Source organism: Hyperolius riggenbachi, chromosome 10 (genome assembly GCF_040937935.1).
Source record: "Hyperolius riggenbachi isolate aHypRig1 chromosome 10, aHypRig1.pri, whole genome shotgun sequence".
In the NCBI taxonomy this organism is placed as follows: domain Eukaryota; kingdom Metazoa; phylum Chordata; class Amphibia; order Anura; family Hyperoliidae; genus Hyperolius; species Hyperolius riggenbachi.
In genome coordinates this window covers 267,940,279-267,959,481 of record NC_090655.1, presented here as the reverse complement: position 1 = coordinate 267,959,481, position 19,203 = coordinate 267,940,279, and the positions used below count along the sequence as shown (strand labels likewise).

The window sequence follows — 19,203 nt, the reverse complement described above, 5'->3', positions numbered from 1 at the left end:
ATATCTGTGTTTTGTCATATTTTCCTATTTCTGTTACTGGCAACTCTCACAGAGAAGTGAGATTGATATTGAACAAACAAGAAAGAACATCTCTGTACACAGCAATGAGTGTGTGCTTGGGCCTAGCAGGACAATGTATTACACATAGAGAAAACTATTGAAGCCCTTAGAAAACAGCACCACACTAGGGTATATATACAAAAATAATCACAGTTTATTAGAAATATACATAATTGTCACCATAAAGAATTTAAAAACAATTAAAATAGGTCTCCGCAGGATCCACATAATCTGAATGAGTAGAGTCCTAACTGGACAATCATAAGATCAATAACCAATAGAGAAGGGTAATGATAGTAATACCAGACAGGCAGTTAAAGCGGACCCAAACTAAATATTTTTTTAATTCAAAATATTTAGTTGCACCACTCTGACACATACAAAGATAAATAAACACTCCTTCAAGCCTATGAGCATTTTTCACCCTTCTCTTTTCTTAGCTAGGATTATACTGGGGGCAGCCATTAGCAATTCCTCCTTTGCTGGACACCACCTACTCCACCAGTCTGCCGGATTCTGTCTTGGCAATATGAAAGGAAGGGAGGGGTTCCTCCAATAAATGTAAAATATTTTATATATTTGTCATCATGCAGCTGAAAAAAGGCTGCTATTTATTATAATTAAGAAAATAGATTTTATTCCTGAAATCTTGTATTTTTAATTTGGGTCCACTTTAATGGTGTTCAGTCAGAGCACCAATTTATTGCAAAACCCGGGTTCATAAGATATAGCCTCAAAACAAAGTGACCAGTGCTACTAGGGGTCCAACAGGACCATGGACCTCAGAAAGGACATGCAAATCAGTCAATAAGTATATACATGTGCAAATGAACATAGAAACATATACCATCAATTAAAGATTTACAACAAATGATGTGAACAACCATATGGTTCAAATAAGATTGACAAGTGAAGGTGATGAGGCGACTATGATCGCAAGACATGTGAGGTAGTGCAAGAGGGGAGGCCATACAATACCCAGACCACAGAAGAGGTAAAGGATCGATGTGGAGAGGAGGAGGGAGCCCCCGGCGGACGGCTTCACTGGTAGCCGCTTTTTCAAGAGATGCTGGGGGAAGACTCCTGGTTTGTACGGCGTGTGACGCCGGTTTATATAGTGACAGGGGAGCCAGCGTTTGCGCGCTGTGCCCAGCCGCACACGTGGCTCCACCGGAAGTGATGTCACCAACCAATAGGAGCGACTTTCTATCTTCACGGAACCACGCTGGAACGCAGGAAGTGGGTATGTATATCACTTAGAGATGGGAAGTCCGGATCTTTTCAATGATTCGGATGATTCGAATTGGATCATTGAAAAGATCCGGATCTTTGATCCGAATCTCGAATCATTTTACTAGGGAAGCATTCGGGGGTGAAATGACTAGCAGGACAGGAATTTCCCTGCAGTGGACAGAGAAGGGGAGGGAGGTGGACAGACAGAGAAGGGGAGATGGTGGACAGAGGAGGGCAGGGAGTGGACAGAGTAGGGAGGAGGCGGACGAAGAGGGGAGAGCAGAAATGTTTTGTTTGCACACATTACCCACATGTTGCAATCATACGCTTTAAATATATTTCACCTATATGTTCATCTGTATACTTTGAATGTAAACGTCTCACAGTGAAAGAAAGCATTCCCCAATGTGTCCTTTTCTCACCTCCAACACTCATCATAAATTTAGGGAGAAGTTAAGTGCAGCTGTTTAGAGCAGAGTGCAGGAGGATCATATTGCACTGCAATCACAGTGCCTGCCCTGTCATTCTAGCCAGGCACGCTGTTTACAAAGTTACTGAGCTGTGCTTCTGAGCCAAAACTTTCCCATTTGTTCACTATGCACAGCTACGGAACAGACAGCCTAAAATCAGCAGCACATTGCAGCCAGTACGTGTGCTCTACACATATCTGGCAGTGGCACTCATGTCCCCTCTCTCATCTACCTGTCCCTGCAAGGCTGGCTCCCCTCGAACTGAGCGATCCCTCTCTGCTCTGCTTCCAGGACCCCCATGCCCGCTGAGAGGGGGGGCTTGCCGCTCCTGGCTCCACCCCCTTTGTGAACCTAATCGGTCATTTTGATGATTCGGATGATTTGACTCACAAAAGAGATTCGGATCAAAGATCCGAATCGTTCATGATCCGGACAACACTAATATCACTCTGTGTTACACAGTCTGTGGATAGCTACAATAATAGATCAATGTCAGCATAAAATATGCTAGAAAGCACTGTCAATCTTATTCAAACAACCCCATTACTTATATAGGATTTTCATATAAATTTATATTTATTAAATTAATCATTTGCCAATACATCACAGAAGCAATTACGTCAAAGCAACATGAGTCCATGGATGTGTGCATAAGGCTGCACAGCTTAAAGGGGCCAGGAATAAAAAGTCCAGCCAATGAAAAAACAACCAAAAGTTCAGCTTGGTGGCAAAAAAAACTTGAAAAATGAAAGGAGAGACGCAATGCCATGACGCAGGCAGTCACACTGGAGTCCAAGGATGTAGCAATACGGGTCCATACAAGGTATATAGATAATTGCAACCATTGAATAGTCCACAGAATAACGGTAGAGCACAACAGGAAATCCATCAGGAACATAGTTTGGTAGACATCCACATATTTCCAATCATAATTATGTAGTTCTGAAATGAGAATATATCAATATTAGAAAGCAGGCATTCATACATAAGCAGAGAACTCCAATTCTTCATTTAACCCCTTTGGTGATTTAGTATCTAGAATAGATTATATATCCATTTAGCCTCCTTCTGCAGAAGTTTATTAACTAAATCCCCCTGTCGTATAGTACTTTTTATTTGTTCTAAGCCATAGACTTGCAAACCTGTATATGATAATCCATGAGCATGTAAGAAGTGATTGGCCACATAAGTGAGAGCTTTACCCTCATTTTGGTCTCTTTCAGCTAGTCTAATATTTGATAAATGCTGCTGAATGCAGTTTTTTTAAAGCATTTTTAGTTTGGCCTATATAGAGTTTATGACACGGGCATTTTAAGGCATACATTACCCCTGTTGATTTGCAGTTGATATATTGTTTTATACTATAGCTTTTAGAACCAGCGGAATTTGTGATTGGGTTTTGTCATTTCATAAATGGACAGATGGTATAATCACCGCATGGGAAGCTTCCAGAGAGCAAATCAGTAAACAGGATTTCTTGTAGTATAAGCTCCCAGAGAGCAAAGATCCTTTTGTCCTCCCTGTAATATTTCTAAAATGACTGGAGCAAAGTTTGTCCCTCAAAGTTGGACATTTTTTAGCTGTAATGGAAGGAAAGGGGGTGACATGTCTTTTTAGATCTTCATCGGATAATAATGTAGGGCATGCACCCCGTAGGGCCCTGTAAATCTGTGGCCAACCACTGTTGTACATGGTACTGAGTCTTACCACGTTATCTTGTTTTCGTGGTCTGTGGTTGAGGAGGTCATTCCGATTCTTCATCTGGGCTCTATGAAATGCATGTTTAATCACTTTCTTTGGATATCCACGTTCACGGAGTCTTAGTTTCAGATCTTATGATATTTTTATACAAAAACCAATGTGGTCGTCTCGTCTGACTCAATTCCCCTCATTATCTATCCTAAAGTTTTTTGGTCAGTTTCAGATCACCTGCTTGTCTAAGAAAATCATTGTCATGAGTACACAGTCTTTTGAGCCTGAAAAACTGATTTACAGGAATATTGTCTTTTAATATTTTATTATGTGCACTCATGGCCACCCCACACACCTGTTTGTAAAATTTCCCGTTAAATACAAAGTAGTTGTGGTTGAGTATGTACAGTAAAAGGTTCAAAAGGAAGGTATGGAGCTCTGAGTTGGCTTGATCTTCCATTTGTAAGAAGTACTTGGTAGTAGAAAGAGCCCATTGGTGAGAGATGTTTGTGTATAATGATTCAACATCACAGGTTACTAGCAGAATGCCAGGAGGAAGGATGATGTCATCAATTATCCGTAGAAGATCCAAACTGTCCCGAAGGTATGAGTCCAGTGAGATTACATGTTGCTGCAAGAAAAAAATCAAGAAATGCACAGGAGGGTGCTGTAAGACTATTGATACCAGAAATTATAGGTCTCCCTGGAGGATTGTTAACAGTTTTATGTACCTTTAGGTAACATATAGAAGGTTGCAATCGTAGGTGTCTTGGGATACAGATATTCAAATTCCCGTGGAGTTATTAACCCACATTGCCTCGCTTCTCCCAGTAGATTTTCCAGTTGTACATGATAGTATGGGGTGGGATCACCTGGAAGGATAACATAATTATTTTTGTTGTTTAATTGTCTATATGCTTCAGTAAGATACATATCCATTGGCCAGACCACAATATTTCCACCCATATCCGCTTCTTTAATTAAAAAAGCGGGTTATTATTTAAGTTATTAATGGCCTGAAGTTCACCACTAGTTAAGTTCTGTCTTCCATGCTCAATCCTCATACCTTTGATAGACTGGAGCATAACTTCGAAGAAGACCCTGATGTTGGGAAAATTTTGGAAACATGGCATATATTTGGATTTAGGTCTGAACAATCGATTGCGTAGACTCACCATGTCCGGATTACTTTGGTTCTCGTCTAAAAGAGCCATCAGATAATTTAATGCTTGGCGGTCCCCTTCATTGAGTCCAGGCTCCAACTCTGTTTGTGATTCAAAGTGTTTTTTGAAGGCTAATTTAAGTCTTTTACTAATTCAAATTTGTCCAGGGATCGAGTTGGTGAAAAAGTCAAGCCCCTCCGTAAAATAGATAATTCCTCTGGAGTCAACATATAGTCTGATAGATTATTGATATTGAACAAACTGAACGTTTTAAAGGTCAATTAATAACTGTAGCATGTTCCAAAGCCAAAATATGAGTTTTTTAAATATGTACATTGATTATCCACGTGTAATATGCATGAACTTATGAACATGTTGGGTCAGAAACCACACCCTGAGGAAGGCGACTTGCCGCTGTGTCAGTTACTTACCGTGCCTCTAGCCAGTGCCGATTGCATCACCTCCACCACACATCTCCGGTCTTGTATGGCGGGAGCATTGGGACTCTGTGACGTGACGTTGAGATGACATTGCAATGTCAATGACATCATGACTAAGCTACAATGCTCCCGACATACAAGACAGGAGCCGTGCAGAGGTTGTGATCGGACCAGATGTGATGGGCGCTGGCTAGAGGCATGGTGAGTAACTGACACAGTGCCGGGGGTTGTGGCACCTGTACTGGGGCAGCTTATAGCTGACTATAAGACTATAATGGGTCAGCTATAGCTGGCTATCTATACAGTGGGCACCTATACCTGGCTAGCTATATTGGGGAACTTATACTTGGCTAACTCTTCTTGGCTCTCTATACAGGGGGCACCTATACCTGGCTATCTACACTGCGGACAGTTGGCTACCTGTAATGGGGGCATCTATACCTGGATACCTACATTAAGAGGCTAAATACCACATCACAACTAACATTCTGAAGACGGATGGGCATCACGCGGCAGCCAACACATTTATACACTAGGAGGGCAGCGGCGGATGGGGGGGGCTCTGTCAATTCCTGAGAGATTTAATGCTGAAATCGATCTGGGAATTGGCCTGCGGTGTATGTGCAGCCGACAGATCTCTCTAATCAGATTCGATCAGAGAGAGATTTGGTTGAATCTTCCCATCATCGCTAGATGTATGGCCACTTTTACATTCGTGTTAGTGCAGGTTGAGCAGCTCAGAAGTGTAAATGATCAGAGATTTTGGGAAGAAATTTTGAAATTTAGTTTAGATTTTAGGTTTTGAGCTTTTATTATACTCACAATGTACACTAGACTCTTGCTTGACGCATTTTGGTAAGTTACAGGAAAAAAGGTTGTGAAAATTAACTGGATCACTTTTTGCACAGAAATCGAGCAGAAACTAAACGCCAGGGAGTTAAATAGAATCTATATATAAACATTTTGGAAGGAAAATCATTTTGAAAAGATGAATACAGCCTTTTAGAGAAAGCAAAAACATTTTTCAGATCATGCATTTCTTTTTAAAGTTGTTTATTATTGGGTTTACATTTAGCTTAAAGGGAACCTAAACTGAAAGTGATATGGATTTTTCCTTTTAAAATATACCAGTTGCCTGACTCTCCTATGCCTCTAAAACTTTCAGCCATTGTCCCTCAAGCATGCAGATCAGGTGCTCTGACTGAAGTCAGACTGGATTAGCTGCATGCTTGTTTCAGGAGTGTGATTCAGCCACTACTCCAGCCAAAGAGATCAGCGGGACTGCCAGGCAACTGGTATTGTTTAAAAGGAAACATCCATATCCCTCTCAGTTAAGGTTCCCTTTAAGGAAGTGTGTGACCTGTGCAGTTACATTTATTCCAAGTTATCTACACTGTTGTTTCCATTTTAGAGGGCAGGTCTTAGAAAAGTCATCTAATTTCATAATCACTGACTTGTCGTAATTGACTTTCAATACAGAGACGATGCCAAATGTGCTTATTATTTCTAGTGCAGCAAAAAGAGAGTGGTCTGTGTCGCCCAAATAAAGTATAAATAAAATAGGCTTATAAGATATGAGGAAATCTCCTCTGCTCCAGGTGCACTGAACACTATCTGCATAACTATGCCAGTGGGCAGGAAGTGTTCAGTGCACCAACAGCAGAGGAGCACAGTTGCATTGTGGGTGGACCCATATTATAACCATATGACTGCAAGCCGAGTGCCAGTGGGATTCGCTATATGCTTGTGGTGCTGTCTGTGGGTCAGGGCAGCTACCACATAAGGTGAATGAGAGATTCCTAGTCGTGGTGGATTCACAATCAAAGCAGTGATCTCCTTTTACATGCCACAGGGGAACTTTTTACGAGGTGTAGTGATTCCTGGAATTATGAATACAACCTATGCAATGACGTTTTCCATTATTTTTTTCTTGGGGTTTGGTGCAGTGGAAGATCACACCAGAGGACCAGAGATGGTTTGGAGAACTGTTGACTGAATATCGGTCTTATTGACCTAATGCAATTTATGTCTATTGGGCTGTAAGGCAGTGCATTTTTATGGTTTATATAGTTATACTAATAATGTAGGGTGTAAACTTTAGAGGGTCATCAGATCAGTGGGAAACCCCTCCCCCCTCTGGACCTCCTCTATAACTCCAGACTGCACCCAAGAGCTCTGAGTGTTGCTAACAATCTCTTTCACCCAGGCCGCTGCTTCTTCAGTTGGCTAACACCAGGCCAAAAGGTTTCAGTCCATCTCCACCAGGCCTGCAAGGCATAAGAACAGTTTTTTTCCCCTCAGCTGTCAACTGCCTGAACTCTCTTCATGCCCCCTCCCCACATTTAGGTTTTGTGCTGGTGAATCGTGTTCTACTGCTTTATATTGTTCATATTTGTGGTCTACATGTGTTACTCTGCTTTTTTTCTGTTCTAGAATTGATGCTGCTCTTCTGTATTTTTAGTGTGGTTTGCCTTCTTAAAACAAAAGTTATTTGCGATAATTCAGCTTTAAGTGAACAACTGCGGTTACCCACAATTCACTGCTACAGAATATGCAAATTATTTCTTTATGTCCCTGAAGCCAGGCTTACATCCAGAACTGCTGGTGTATAGCAAGACTAGCTTATACATTTTACTGTTAGAAGCAGGTAGAAAGGCAGTAGAAGCACACTATAGCGTGAAACGGCCGTCAGGCGAGCAGTGCCCAGCACCCACTGTCACCATCACACCTCTGTCCATGTATGCTGCACTACTGTTTTGTATTTATGCATTCGGACTGTGCCTCACTTTTTGAAGAATAAATGTACATTGCAGTGCCGATCATTCCTGCTCCTTTTCCTTCTTCCATACATTTTACTGTACAGAGCCACATCAATCCCACATGCAGACACATGTAGACAGCCTGATGCAGACTTTTTGTCCTTATTAGTGCACGGCAGGGATTGATATGGCTCTACGGGATAAGGCTTGGACCTGTACAACACAGTAACCAAGCAGCTCAGGGTGACCCAAACCACAAGGAATGTGTAGGGGATGAAAAGAGACTGAAAAGTCCTCCTACGAAAAAATAATGCTTAGTGTGCTTTGCCTTCTTAACACAGACGGTATTTGCAATAATTCAGCAATAATTCAGCTTTAACTCAGCCCCAGGATGGCTCCACTCCAATTAGCATGAAGTCATGGGGCGGGGTTTTTGCAGGAGATCGTGCGTGCCGATTAATGCGCATCTCCATTTGAATCGATGGCGATCGCCGCTAGGAGACTGTTACATGGCGAAACTGCCGTCTATTTACAATGTACAGCGCTGCAATCTAAGGCAGCGCTGTGCTGGGGACAGCAATGACACTCAGCTGTCCCCTTGGCAGGCGCAGAGAGCGATTGGCTCTCATAGGCTGATGTCTATGAGAGCCAATTGCTAGGATTGGCTGGCGGGGGGAGGAAAGGAGGGTGTAAGCCTACAGTCCTGAAGGGGTTAAGTGAGCGACTGTGGTTACCCACATGTGAAAATGTATGTGTTCCGTTCATGCCAAGCCCAATTCCGGGTGTGACCTAGTCAAATAAAGATGATTCTGAGTATTCCATGGCTGAGTGGAGGCGATTCTGAAAACAGAGGCTGCAGTTAGCCTATTCACCACAAGATGGCGATCTCACCTCTCCCAGGTGGAACTCACAGACAAGACTAAGGAACCCAAGGAAAAGGAAGTGACGTTACAGTAGGAGGAGAAATTGCAGGAGGTGGAGAGAAGACATTGTTGGTAAAGGTAATTGTGTGATTGTTGTTATATTTTGGGCAGAGCAGAGGTCGGGGGGACATACTTTGTTACAGAGGAGGTCATAGTGCACCTGTCACTATCCTGATCATCCCCCTTAAAGTAATTGCCATACAATAGACTTTTATATAACAGCTGTGACTTGTTTGTCAGTTTTCTAGTGGCCCCCCTACATGTGCCATAGATTATGGCTGACATCTCACCTTCCTAGTAATAATTCACATCACAGAGACAAGAGAAGATGTATATGGAATATAGCCATGTCCCTCCAGTTCCGGCATCTCACCTTCCTAGTAATAATTCAGTCACATCACAGAGACAAGAGAAGATGTATATGGAATATAGCCATGTCCCTCCAGTGCTGGCATCTCACCTTCCTAGTAATAATTCACATCACAGAGACAAGAGAAGATGTATATGGAATATAGCCATGTCCCTCCAGTGCCAGCATCTCCCCTTCCTAGTAATAATTCACATCACAGAGACAAGAGAAGATGTATATGGAATATAGCCATGTCCCTCCAGTTCCGGCATCTCACCTTCCTAGTAATAATTCACATCACAGAGACAAGAGAAGATGTATATGGAATATAGCCATGTCCCCCCAGTGCCGGCATCTCACCTTCCTAGTAATAATTCACATCACAGGACAAGAGAAGATGTATATGGAATATAGCCATGTCCCCCCAGTGCCAGCATCTCACCTTCCTAGTAATAACTCACATCACAGAGACAAGAGAAGTTGTATATGGAATATAGCCATGTCCCTCCAGTGCCAACATCTCACCTTCCTAGTAATAACTCACATCACAGAGACAAGAGAAGATATATATGGAATATAGCCATGTCCCCCCCCCCCCAGTGCCAGCATCTCACCTTCCTAGTAATAATTCAGTCACATCACAGAGACAAGAGAAGATGTATATGGAATATAGCCATGTCCCCCCAGTGCCGGCATCTCACCTTCCTAGTAATAATTCACATCACAGGACAAGAGAAGATGTATATGGAATATAGCCATGTCCCCCCAGTGCCAGCATCTCACCTTCCTAGTAATAATTCAGTCACATCACAGAGACAGGAGAAGATGTATATGGAATATAGCCATGTCCCTCCAGTGCGGGCATCTCACCTTCCTAGAAATAATTCAGTCACATCACAGAGACAAGAGAAGATGTATATGGAATATAGCCATGTCCCTCCAGTGCTGGCATCTCACCTTCCTAGTAATAACTCACATCACAGAGACAAGAGAAGATGTATATAGCCATGTCCCTCCAGTGCTGGCATCTCACCTTCCTAGTAATAATTCAGTCACATCACAGAGACAAGAGAAGATGTATATGGAATATAGCCATGTCCCCCCAGTGCCAGCATCTCACCTTCCTAGTAATAATTCAGTCACATCACAGAGACAGGAGAAGATGTATATGGAATATAGCCATGTCCCTCCAGTGCAGGCATCTCACCTTCCTAGAAATAATTCAGTCACATCACAGAGACAAGAGAGGATGTATATGGAATATAGCCATGTCCCTCCAGTGCCAGCATCTCACCTTCCTAGTAATAACTCAGTCACATCACAGAGACAGGAGAAGATGTATATGGAATATAGCCATGTCCCTCCAGCCCATTCAGCCTGTCTGTCACAGCATCTTCCATCTATGACTCCCCTTATTGGCATCTCTTATTACATGTATCGCTGTTGGGTGTCATAGAGATGAGATACTGCGACAGGCTAAAGAAATCCCTGTGATCTGCTCATTACTATGCAAGACTACTTAATACTGGAGGCACAGCTGGCTATTTAACTCTGGTGGGGCTCCCTAATACTCAGGGCCCATCTGGCTATCTCAGAGAGTCTGTACATAGACGATGGCTGGGGTGGGGGGTGTCAGAGCTAGGGAGTGGAGCCAGGGACGCTGCTGGTAGGACAGGCAGAGGAGATGGATGCTGCAGCTGGAGAGGGGTAGGGTGCCTCTGCTGCTTTGGTCCTGGTATTGGCACTATCCCAGCTGGGAGGTTTGTTGCTACAGCTCTTCGAGGGTTTGAGGTTAGTAGGTGATGGACAGGTGGGCTCAGGTATGGTCAGGATATGGATCTGCAGTCCCCTCTGTCTAGTACATCAGGTGCCAGAGCCATACGTAATGATAATTTATAGCTAATTAGCTGCAGGTCTCTGCTCCTATCTTCCTCTGTCTCCAGCTGTTCTCTCCTCACATCCTCATCCATCTACCGCTGTCGGCACTGCTGTAACCTCCCAGGAATGTATGCATGGAGAGGAGGACAGAAGCACCAGATGATGAGCACACTGGAAGAGAGGACTGTGGTACTGAATGTGCAGGAGACCACAGCTTATGGAATATTATCACCCCCTAGCAAATGATGTTCTTTTCTGTGCTCTGGTTATTACTGGTAATATCTTACTGCTATAATCTGTTATCCTTTTCAGAACTGAGATCTGAGCTCAAAGAACAAGAAACGTATGTGAGGAGTGATCAGATGTCTACAGAAGAGAAAGAAATGATGAGGTCAATTAAAGAGGAAGAAAAAGAGACGTATGTGAGGAGTGGCAAACAGCCTATGGAGGAGGGTGACATGATGGGGATAAATAAAGAGGAAGAAGAGGAGACGTATGTGAGGAGTGATCAGCAGTCTGCGGAGGAGGGTGACATGATGAGGACAATTAAAGAGGAAGAAGAAGAGACTTATGTGAGGAGTGATCAGCAGTCTATGGAGGAGGGTGACATGATGAGGACAATTAAAGAGGAAGAAGAAGAGATGTATATGAGGAGTGATCAGCAGTCTATGGAGGAGGGTAACGTGATGAGGACAATTAAAAAGGAAAAAGAAGAGATGTATGCGAGGGGTGATCAGCAGTCTATGGAGGAGGGTGACATGATGGGGACAAATAAAGAGGAAGAAGAGGAGACGTATGTGAGGGGTGATCAGCAGTCTATGGAGGAGGGTGACATGATGAGGACAAGTAAAGAGGAAGAAGAGGAGACCTATGTGAAGTGTGATCAGCAGTCTATGGAGGAGGGTGACATGATAAAGACTAGTGAAGAGGTCAATATTACAGAGGGCAGAGCAGGTGAGTAATCAGTATGAAATATAGAATAACTGTGTATCCTAATTGCTGTTATGACAGTGTCACTGCTCACAGACTGGCCATATTAGGGGTTATGCTATGTACTCCGGTGAGATTTTTGTCATCTTAAACAATCACTATTGATTGTAATTGGTGACATCTTACTAACATTGACAGTACATACATCCTAAAGGCTTTGGAATTCCGAGTTCTGTCTTGTGGAGAGGGGGAGGTGGTGATGGATGAATGAGAAGCATCCCACTACACTTCACAGCGGCAATACAATGCTGATCAGGTGAGAACTTTCTAACTCTGATAGCAACTGGATTGCCACATGTAGATACAGTCACGGATTATTATAACCAATAGCATTCTAACGTGTGTGATTTAAGTTATTTGTACCGGCCTGTAATATGTTTATAAGCTACTGATAGTATCAGCTAGTATCAGGCACTCACCTCGCCTCCTTGGTACTGTATAACTGCTATTAGGTACCTGCCAGAACCAGCGCCAAATGTACTGCTTTGGATACAGCGTACAGCCTGAATGTTGACAGTTCTGGCGCAATCGCCAGGCGTTCATGCTGCGCACCTGCGTCTGCACTCTCAGAGGCCCACATCTGCCTTGGTTCAGCTCAGACTGAAGGGGCACACAGAAGGTGCAGAGGAGGCACTAAGATGACTGTGTGTCGGGTGCAGTGGAGGCACTGAAAGGGAGCACACAGGATGTTCACTGGAGGGACTGTAAAGGGCACACAGGAGGTGCAGATGAGGCACTGAAGGAGGCACACAGGAGGTGCAGAGGAAGCAATTAAGCATACTTATTTGTTTTGAAAGAAAACCTTGAGGATAGGAACACACTAGGCAGCATCACATATGCATTTTCCATAGCACATAGTGGAAAACACATATGCGATTCTGCCTAGTGTGTTCCTACCCTTAAGTAAGAAAAATGCCCCTGGGGGTTTATTACCTGTGTCCCTCTCGTTCAGCGCTGGGTCTCCCGGCAACAATATTTGCATCTGCGCTCCTGGACAGGCAGAGTACCATCTTCCCCTAGAGCTCTGGTGGAAATAGCTAAGCCCAGTCGGGTCCTGTACTGCGCAGGCACGAGTCCCCTGTACAGTAGAGCAGACCCGATCATGCTCTGCTATTTACGCTGGAGTCTGTGGGGAAGTACTGCACCTGCGCAGGAGCGCAGATGTAAATCGTGGAGGGTGCTGCAGCCGCTACTGCATCTGGGGATTTTTTGGGGGGTGCCAGCACTGGATCAGAGGGACAAAGGAGGACGGGGGGGGAAGCCTCTTTAGGATCCAGAGTCTTCCCCTTCCCGAGGTAAGCATCCCCCAGTTTATTATAAAATAAATAGTTTGGAGTGTTTATTGACGAGTACGGAAGCTGTTATCACTGCCACTTCCTCTCTTCTACTGCAGAGGGCAGTCATATCCTTTATACGGGGAGACACCGGGAGCGAGCACATGTCCTGTGAGCAGGCGTGACTTCATGAGCCGCACATGCCCAGTAACAAGAGCTGCTTGTGTATGATGGAAAGAAGACATGCATGAGTCATTTCTGTTACTGGGTATGCGGGGGTCAGGAACTTGTGCATGCGCAGCTACAGTCCACTCATTCACATCCGCTTCCTGTATACAGGATTCATAACCGCTGCACCAACCGGGAATGGGAGGAGCAGAGGAAGCAGCGAGAGCAGTAAGAGCTTCCACACTATTCTGTGTACATCACTAATTACCGGTAATTAATAGGGGTATCCCAAGTTTTGCAGGGGGGGCCCAGTGAATTCTAGTCACGCCTCTTCCCCCCCCCCCCCCCCCTACTGATCTCCTGTCCAAAAGGAGCAGCAGTGTGGTTCCTCAGTGGACAGAAGGATGAGAAGAGAAATATCGCTATACTGTGTACAGAGGAGTATACAGTATATGTGTGTATTTATATCCAGCTAAAGAAGTATTAGCGGTTTGGGGTCTCCATGACATAAATGGATAATTCCTCCACCTCGCAGCTCCTATAACTTAGTGCCGTGTAACGTCACAGTATCTTTATTTGCACAATTGGGGACAAGAGAGACATAAAGGGACATTACAAGGGGCATATGAGTGACACGAGGATACAGTGGTAATAAGAATGTGTAAGTGACACCACATTGCTCTACAAACATAACACAGATCTCTTGCTATAAGTACATATAGGTCTGTTGTCACAGGAGTAACACATTGCTTCCATTGCCTCATCAAGCTCTACAACTTACTGCTTTTCCATGTATGATCATTGCTTTATGTGTAGGGAGGGTCAATAAGATGCAAATAACTGACTTGTATGCAAATGTAATGCAAATTGTATGCAGCTTATCACAATTGTCAGATAACACATCTGATTGGCTGGATTCCAAGCTACATAACATTTGCATGTAAGCCAAAGCTATAGTCATGTGATTGGCCGCCTGTAACAAGCAGAACCTTCTGCAGTTCTCTGTCAGGCTGATAACTAGTGATGATCAGTGACATGCCAATAACTGTGATATGTGCAAATTGTATGCTAATTATATGCAAAAATATGCAGCTGCTGTATCTGGTCAATTTCCAAGATGCATACATTTGCATCAACTTAGAATTATCAGCAGCTCACTGATCATGCTTAATGATAATTGTTTCTCCCCTCAGTATTCTTTAACAGGAAGTGTTGATGTTTTCTCTTGCAGATATCCTGGCTATCCCAAATATATCCTCAGACTTGTCTAACCCCAAAGGACTTCCCCCTGCTGGAGGGTCTTATTCCTGTTCCACATGTGGGAAATGTTTTCTGCAGAAATCACAGCTTGTCATACATGAGAGATCTCACACTGGTGAAAAGACCTATTCATGTGCTGAGTGTGGGAAATGTTTTGTTCAGAAATCATATCTTGTCATACATAAGAGAACTCATACTGGTGAGAAGCCCTATTCATGTGCTGAGTGTGGGAAACGTTTTGCACAAAAATCAGCCCTTTTTAAACATAAGAGATCTCACACTGGTGAGAAACCCTATTCATGTGCTGAGTGTGGGAAATGTTTTGTACAGAAATCAGCCATTGTCTTACATGAGAGATCGCACACTGGTGAGAAGCCCTATTCATGTGCTGAGTGTGGGAAATGTTTTGGGAATAAATGGAACCTTATGGCACACGAAAGAACTCACACTGGTGAAAAGTCTTATATATGTGCTGAGTGTGGGAAATCTTTTATTAGCAAATCACATCTTCTCATACATGAGGTATCTCACACTGGTGAGAAGCCATATTCATGTGCTGAGTGTGGGAAATGTTTTGGGCGTGAATCAACCCTTGCCATACATGAGAGAACTCACACTGGTGAGAAGCCCTACACATGTGGCGAGTGCGGGAAATGTTTTGCACAGACATCAAATCTTGTCATACATGAGAGGTCTCACACTGGTGAGAAGCCCTATTCATGTGCTGAGTGTGGGAAATGTTTTGGGTATAAATCGAGCCTTGCCATACATAAGAAATCACACACTGGTGAAAAGCCATATTCATGTGCTGAATGTGGGAAATGTTTTGGAGAGAGAGGAAATCTTTTCAGACACGAGAGATCTCACACAGGTGAGAAGCCATATACATGTGCCGAGTGTGGGAAATGTTTTGGAGATAAAAGAACCCTTACCAGACATGAGAGATCTCACACTGGTGAGAAGCTCTATTAATGCACATAATGTTATGAGAATTTTTTAGTTAGGTTTCAAGTGTGCAGATAATCTTTTCTGCACTATCACTACTGTACACTCATAGCCAACTATCTCATAACAATATTGAATAGGGTGGTTCTATCCTTTCACCTTGTCAAATTGCTCGTCTGGGGGTGGAGATATATGGATTCTGACTCATGGCAAACTGGATAGTGTTATTACACTTTAATGGATTTTAAAGAACAAGTGACACCCATGCTAACCTAAAAATAAAAACACATATATAAGTAGATAAATACTATTCTGCTTACATAACAGATGTATTGTGCTGTCCACGTAATGATTTCTGTGCATTGTATAAAGGAAAAGCAGAAAATCTTATTCTAGGCAGTGGCCATTTGCCAAGCTAATGCTGACATCATATCCTCCCTGACTCTTGTTTTCCCACCTCCCTTCTCTTGCTCATTGTGTATCCATTAGCTGCCCTCCTCCTCGAGTCTTCAGACACTCCCACTGAGGTGTATACTAGGAACTGCACTTTATTTTTATTTTTTACACATCCAATCACTGAGTCACCTCAGCCTTGCTTGTAAACACAGGTAATCAGAGCAGCAGCTAGGCAGGGAAATAAATGGAAGAGGAGGAATACATTATAGATAAAAAGAACTCCCAGCATCCAACTGTTTGGCACTGACTACTAAAGGGCCAGTGCTCCTAAAGTATGTGATAACTACAAACCATAACCGCAGAAAAAGTTTTGCAAGTTTTGAATGCAGGATTAGCATCTTTATCACTTAATACACTCAGACCAGTTGCTGTTGAAATTTTATTTTTATGGTGACAATACCGCTTTAAACGTATTGTTAAATTGAAGATAATAACGTTTTTTTGGATACTATCTTAGCAGTTCCTGAAATCTAATTTTTGAGGAAAATTGTAGTGTGCAGCAGATACTGGTGATAGTGTGTCTTCTCTTTTTCTAGAATGTATGTCACATTGATATGGCTGCTGTGCACAACTCTGAGCCAGAATCCAGCTTAGTTAAAGTGGAGTTGTCAGCCATACTATCTTAGAAAAAACAACAACACATATGTAAGTAGAGCAAGTATTTATCTACTTATATGACATATGTATTGCACTGTCCTATCCACGTTTTGATTTTAGTGATTTTTCATTGTAAAAAAGAGAAAATCCTACTTAGGATTCTCCATTTTGTCTGTGTCTATCTTGAAGCCAATCCTGACATCATTTCCTCCTTTACTTTGTCTGTGTATCATTGCCCGCCCACCTTCCAGTCTTCAGATACTCCCACCCTGCAGTAGAAAGTGCATTGAGAGATATTGGCCAATCAGAGAGGAACAGAGGTGTGGGAGGGGAAAACAGGAGGGGAAGAGGCTTCCGCCAATCAGGCTGCATTAGTTAAGGCCGAGGGGAAAGTAAAGCAGAAAAAAAGAAAACCCAGCATGCCTTGCAACTTCCTTAGTGCGGCAGATGTACCAAAAGAGCCAGGGAAACGGGGGAATGATGTTTTATGGAGAAGAAAAATAAGAGTGATTTTAAGTTTTGAATTGCCTTAATCCTTATTACTTGTTTACCAGATACAAATCAAGAATTGATTTTATGCCCGACAGTTACACTTTAAAGTGAAAATAAAAATGTGAGGCTCCTGGAAAACTCTGTATAACATTGTTATTTAGCTACGGTGAGCTGCAGATGTGGGGATATTAGACACTCCTATTCATCCAGAAATTTCCCTCTCTCTGTGTCTTTGTCTTACAGTCGTCGTAATACGTTTGGGAACTTCTCTTCAATTTTTTTTCGTATTTTGTGTTGTTGGCTGAGTTTTAAAAGAGGGCTGAAACTGGGTAAGAGAAATGCAATATAAATAAAGTATATGTTAAAATAATAAATGTAATGTTTTTTCCTGAATAAATATTATTTACTGTCTATAGTGCCAACATCTTTTGTAGCACTGTATATAGCGTAATGGGAAGCATAGGTACATGAGCAGTTCAACACACTGTACAATCAGGACAACCAGTGACAGAAATACATATAATTGATGTGTAGTTTAACCATTTCAGCCGCCCAGACGTGAAGCTCACATCCGGGCGGCTGCTCTGCTGTGCACCCACGCTTCAGCGCGCGATCACGGGCGCGCCCCCGTGTCCCTGCTGTGTCCCCCGGTAGCCTTGGGATCAGTGAAAGGGAACATGGTTCCCGATTACCGATCCCTGCCCCCGCAGAAAAAACGAAGCGCTCACCCGTGAGGCTTCGGCTCTTCTGCCCGGAAAAATCTCAGCATCGCCCTTGTACTTCGGCTTAGTGTGAAGTACAAGGACGGAAAATGTAAATGAAGGTGGCAATCTTGTGGCCAAATAGTAAAACTACATCTACACATTTTTTACATTATACTTTACACATAAACAACATTAAAAACTAACTGTTTATGTCCTACACCAAAATATTCCCCAAATAAATTTTTTTATGAAAAAAAAAAATTACAATAAAAAAAAAAAAAAAAAAAAGACAAATAGTTACCTAAGGGTCGGAACTTTTTAAATATGCATTTGAAGGGGGAATACTACGAACATTTTTTAAATTATAAGCTTGTAAATAGTGATGGGCGCAAAACTGAAACAATGCACCTTTATTTCCAAATAAAATATTGGCGCCATACATTGTGATAGGGGAAAAATGTATCACCCACAGAAAGCCCAATTAGTGGCGGAAAAAACAAGATATAGATCAATAAATTGTGATAAGTAGTGATAAAGTTATTAGCGAATGAATGGGAGGTGAAAATTGCTCCGATGCATAAGGGGAAAAATCCCAGCGGGCTGAAATGGTTAAAAACATCCCCAGTACTGTTACCTGGTCATCTGATAAAATGCACAGAAACAGGAAACACAAGGGAGAAGTCCCTGACCTTGTGAGCTTATAATCTAGAGGGTAGTGGAGTGGAGACGTTTATGCTGGGAATACACAATGGGCTTGATTCACAAGAGTGCTGTTAGCACGGCCGTTTTTGCGTGAATTTTCGTGTTCACGCGCAATTAAACGTTTTCGCGCAAAATCGTTATCGTTTTCGTGCGCAAACGTGATTTTTCACGCAAATAGTTACCGTTTTCGCGCAAAAACTTTTACCCAAAAATTCACGCGAAAACGGCTATGCTAACAGTTAGCACTCTTTTGTGAATCAAGCCCAATGAGTTTTTTTCGGCAGATTTACTTTCTGATCATTTTTTCAGATTCTTTTTCTGATCGATTTCCGTTCCCTTCTATGGGAAAATTGATCTGAAAAAGGATCAAAATCAGATCGGACCTGTCGGAAGCCATCAGTCTCTCCCCCCCCCCCCCCCCCCAAAAAAAACCTCATGGTGTATTCCCAGCATAAGGGAGTAGAACAGGGGTGTCAAACTCAAATACAAAGTGGGCTGAAATTGTACACTGGGACCTAGTCAAGGGCCAACCTCAATATCTACTGGCCACTTTCCTCCCTTATAAAGTTCTGAGGTGTCTAATGGCCCCCCTCCAACACCTATACAGTTCCCTGGTGTCTAGTGGTCCTCCCTCCCTTATACAGTTTC

At 42.8% G+C, this 19,203-nt stretch overlaps 1 protein-coding gene across 1 annotated transcript; it reads left to right on the top strand.

The window, feature by feature from the left end:
• Window positions 1–8,753: 8,753 nt before the first annotated feature.
• Window positions 8,754–17,473, top strand: LOC137535416 (oocyte zinc finger protein XlCOF22-like). The gene is made up of 3 exons (XM_068257252.1): window positions 8,754–8,818; window positions 11,280–11,921; window positions 14,631–17,473. The coding sequence occupies exons 2-3, from the start codon at window positions 11,330–11,332 to the stop codon at window positions 15,629–15,631; spliced, it is 1,593 nt and encodes a 530-aa protein (XP_068113353.1). The 5' UTR covers window positions 8,754–8,818; window positions 11,280–11,329; the 3' UTR covers window positions 15,632–17,473.
• Window positions 17,474–19,203: the final 1,730 nt, after the last annotated feature.

Excerpts from the sequence above, each read along its gene's own strand:
- LOC137535416 (XM_068257252.1), top strand. The coding sequence starts at position 11,330 with ATGTCTACAGAAGAGAAAGAAATGATGAGGTCAATTAAAGAGGAAGAA. Across the intron at positions 11,922-14,630 it reads TATTACAGAGGGCAGAGCAG|ATATCCTGGCTATCCCAAAT; the intron begins GTGAGTAATCAG and ends TTTCTCTTGCAG.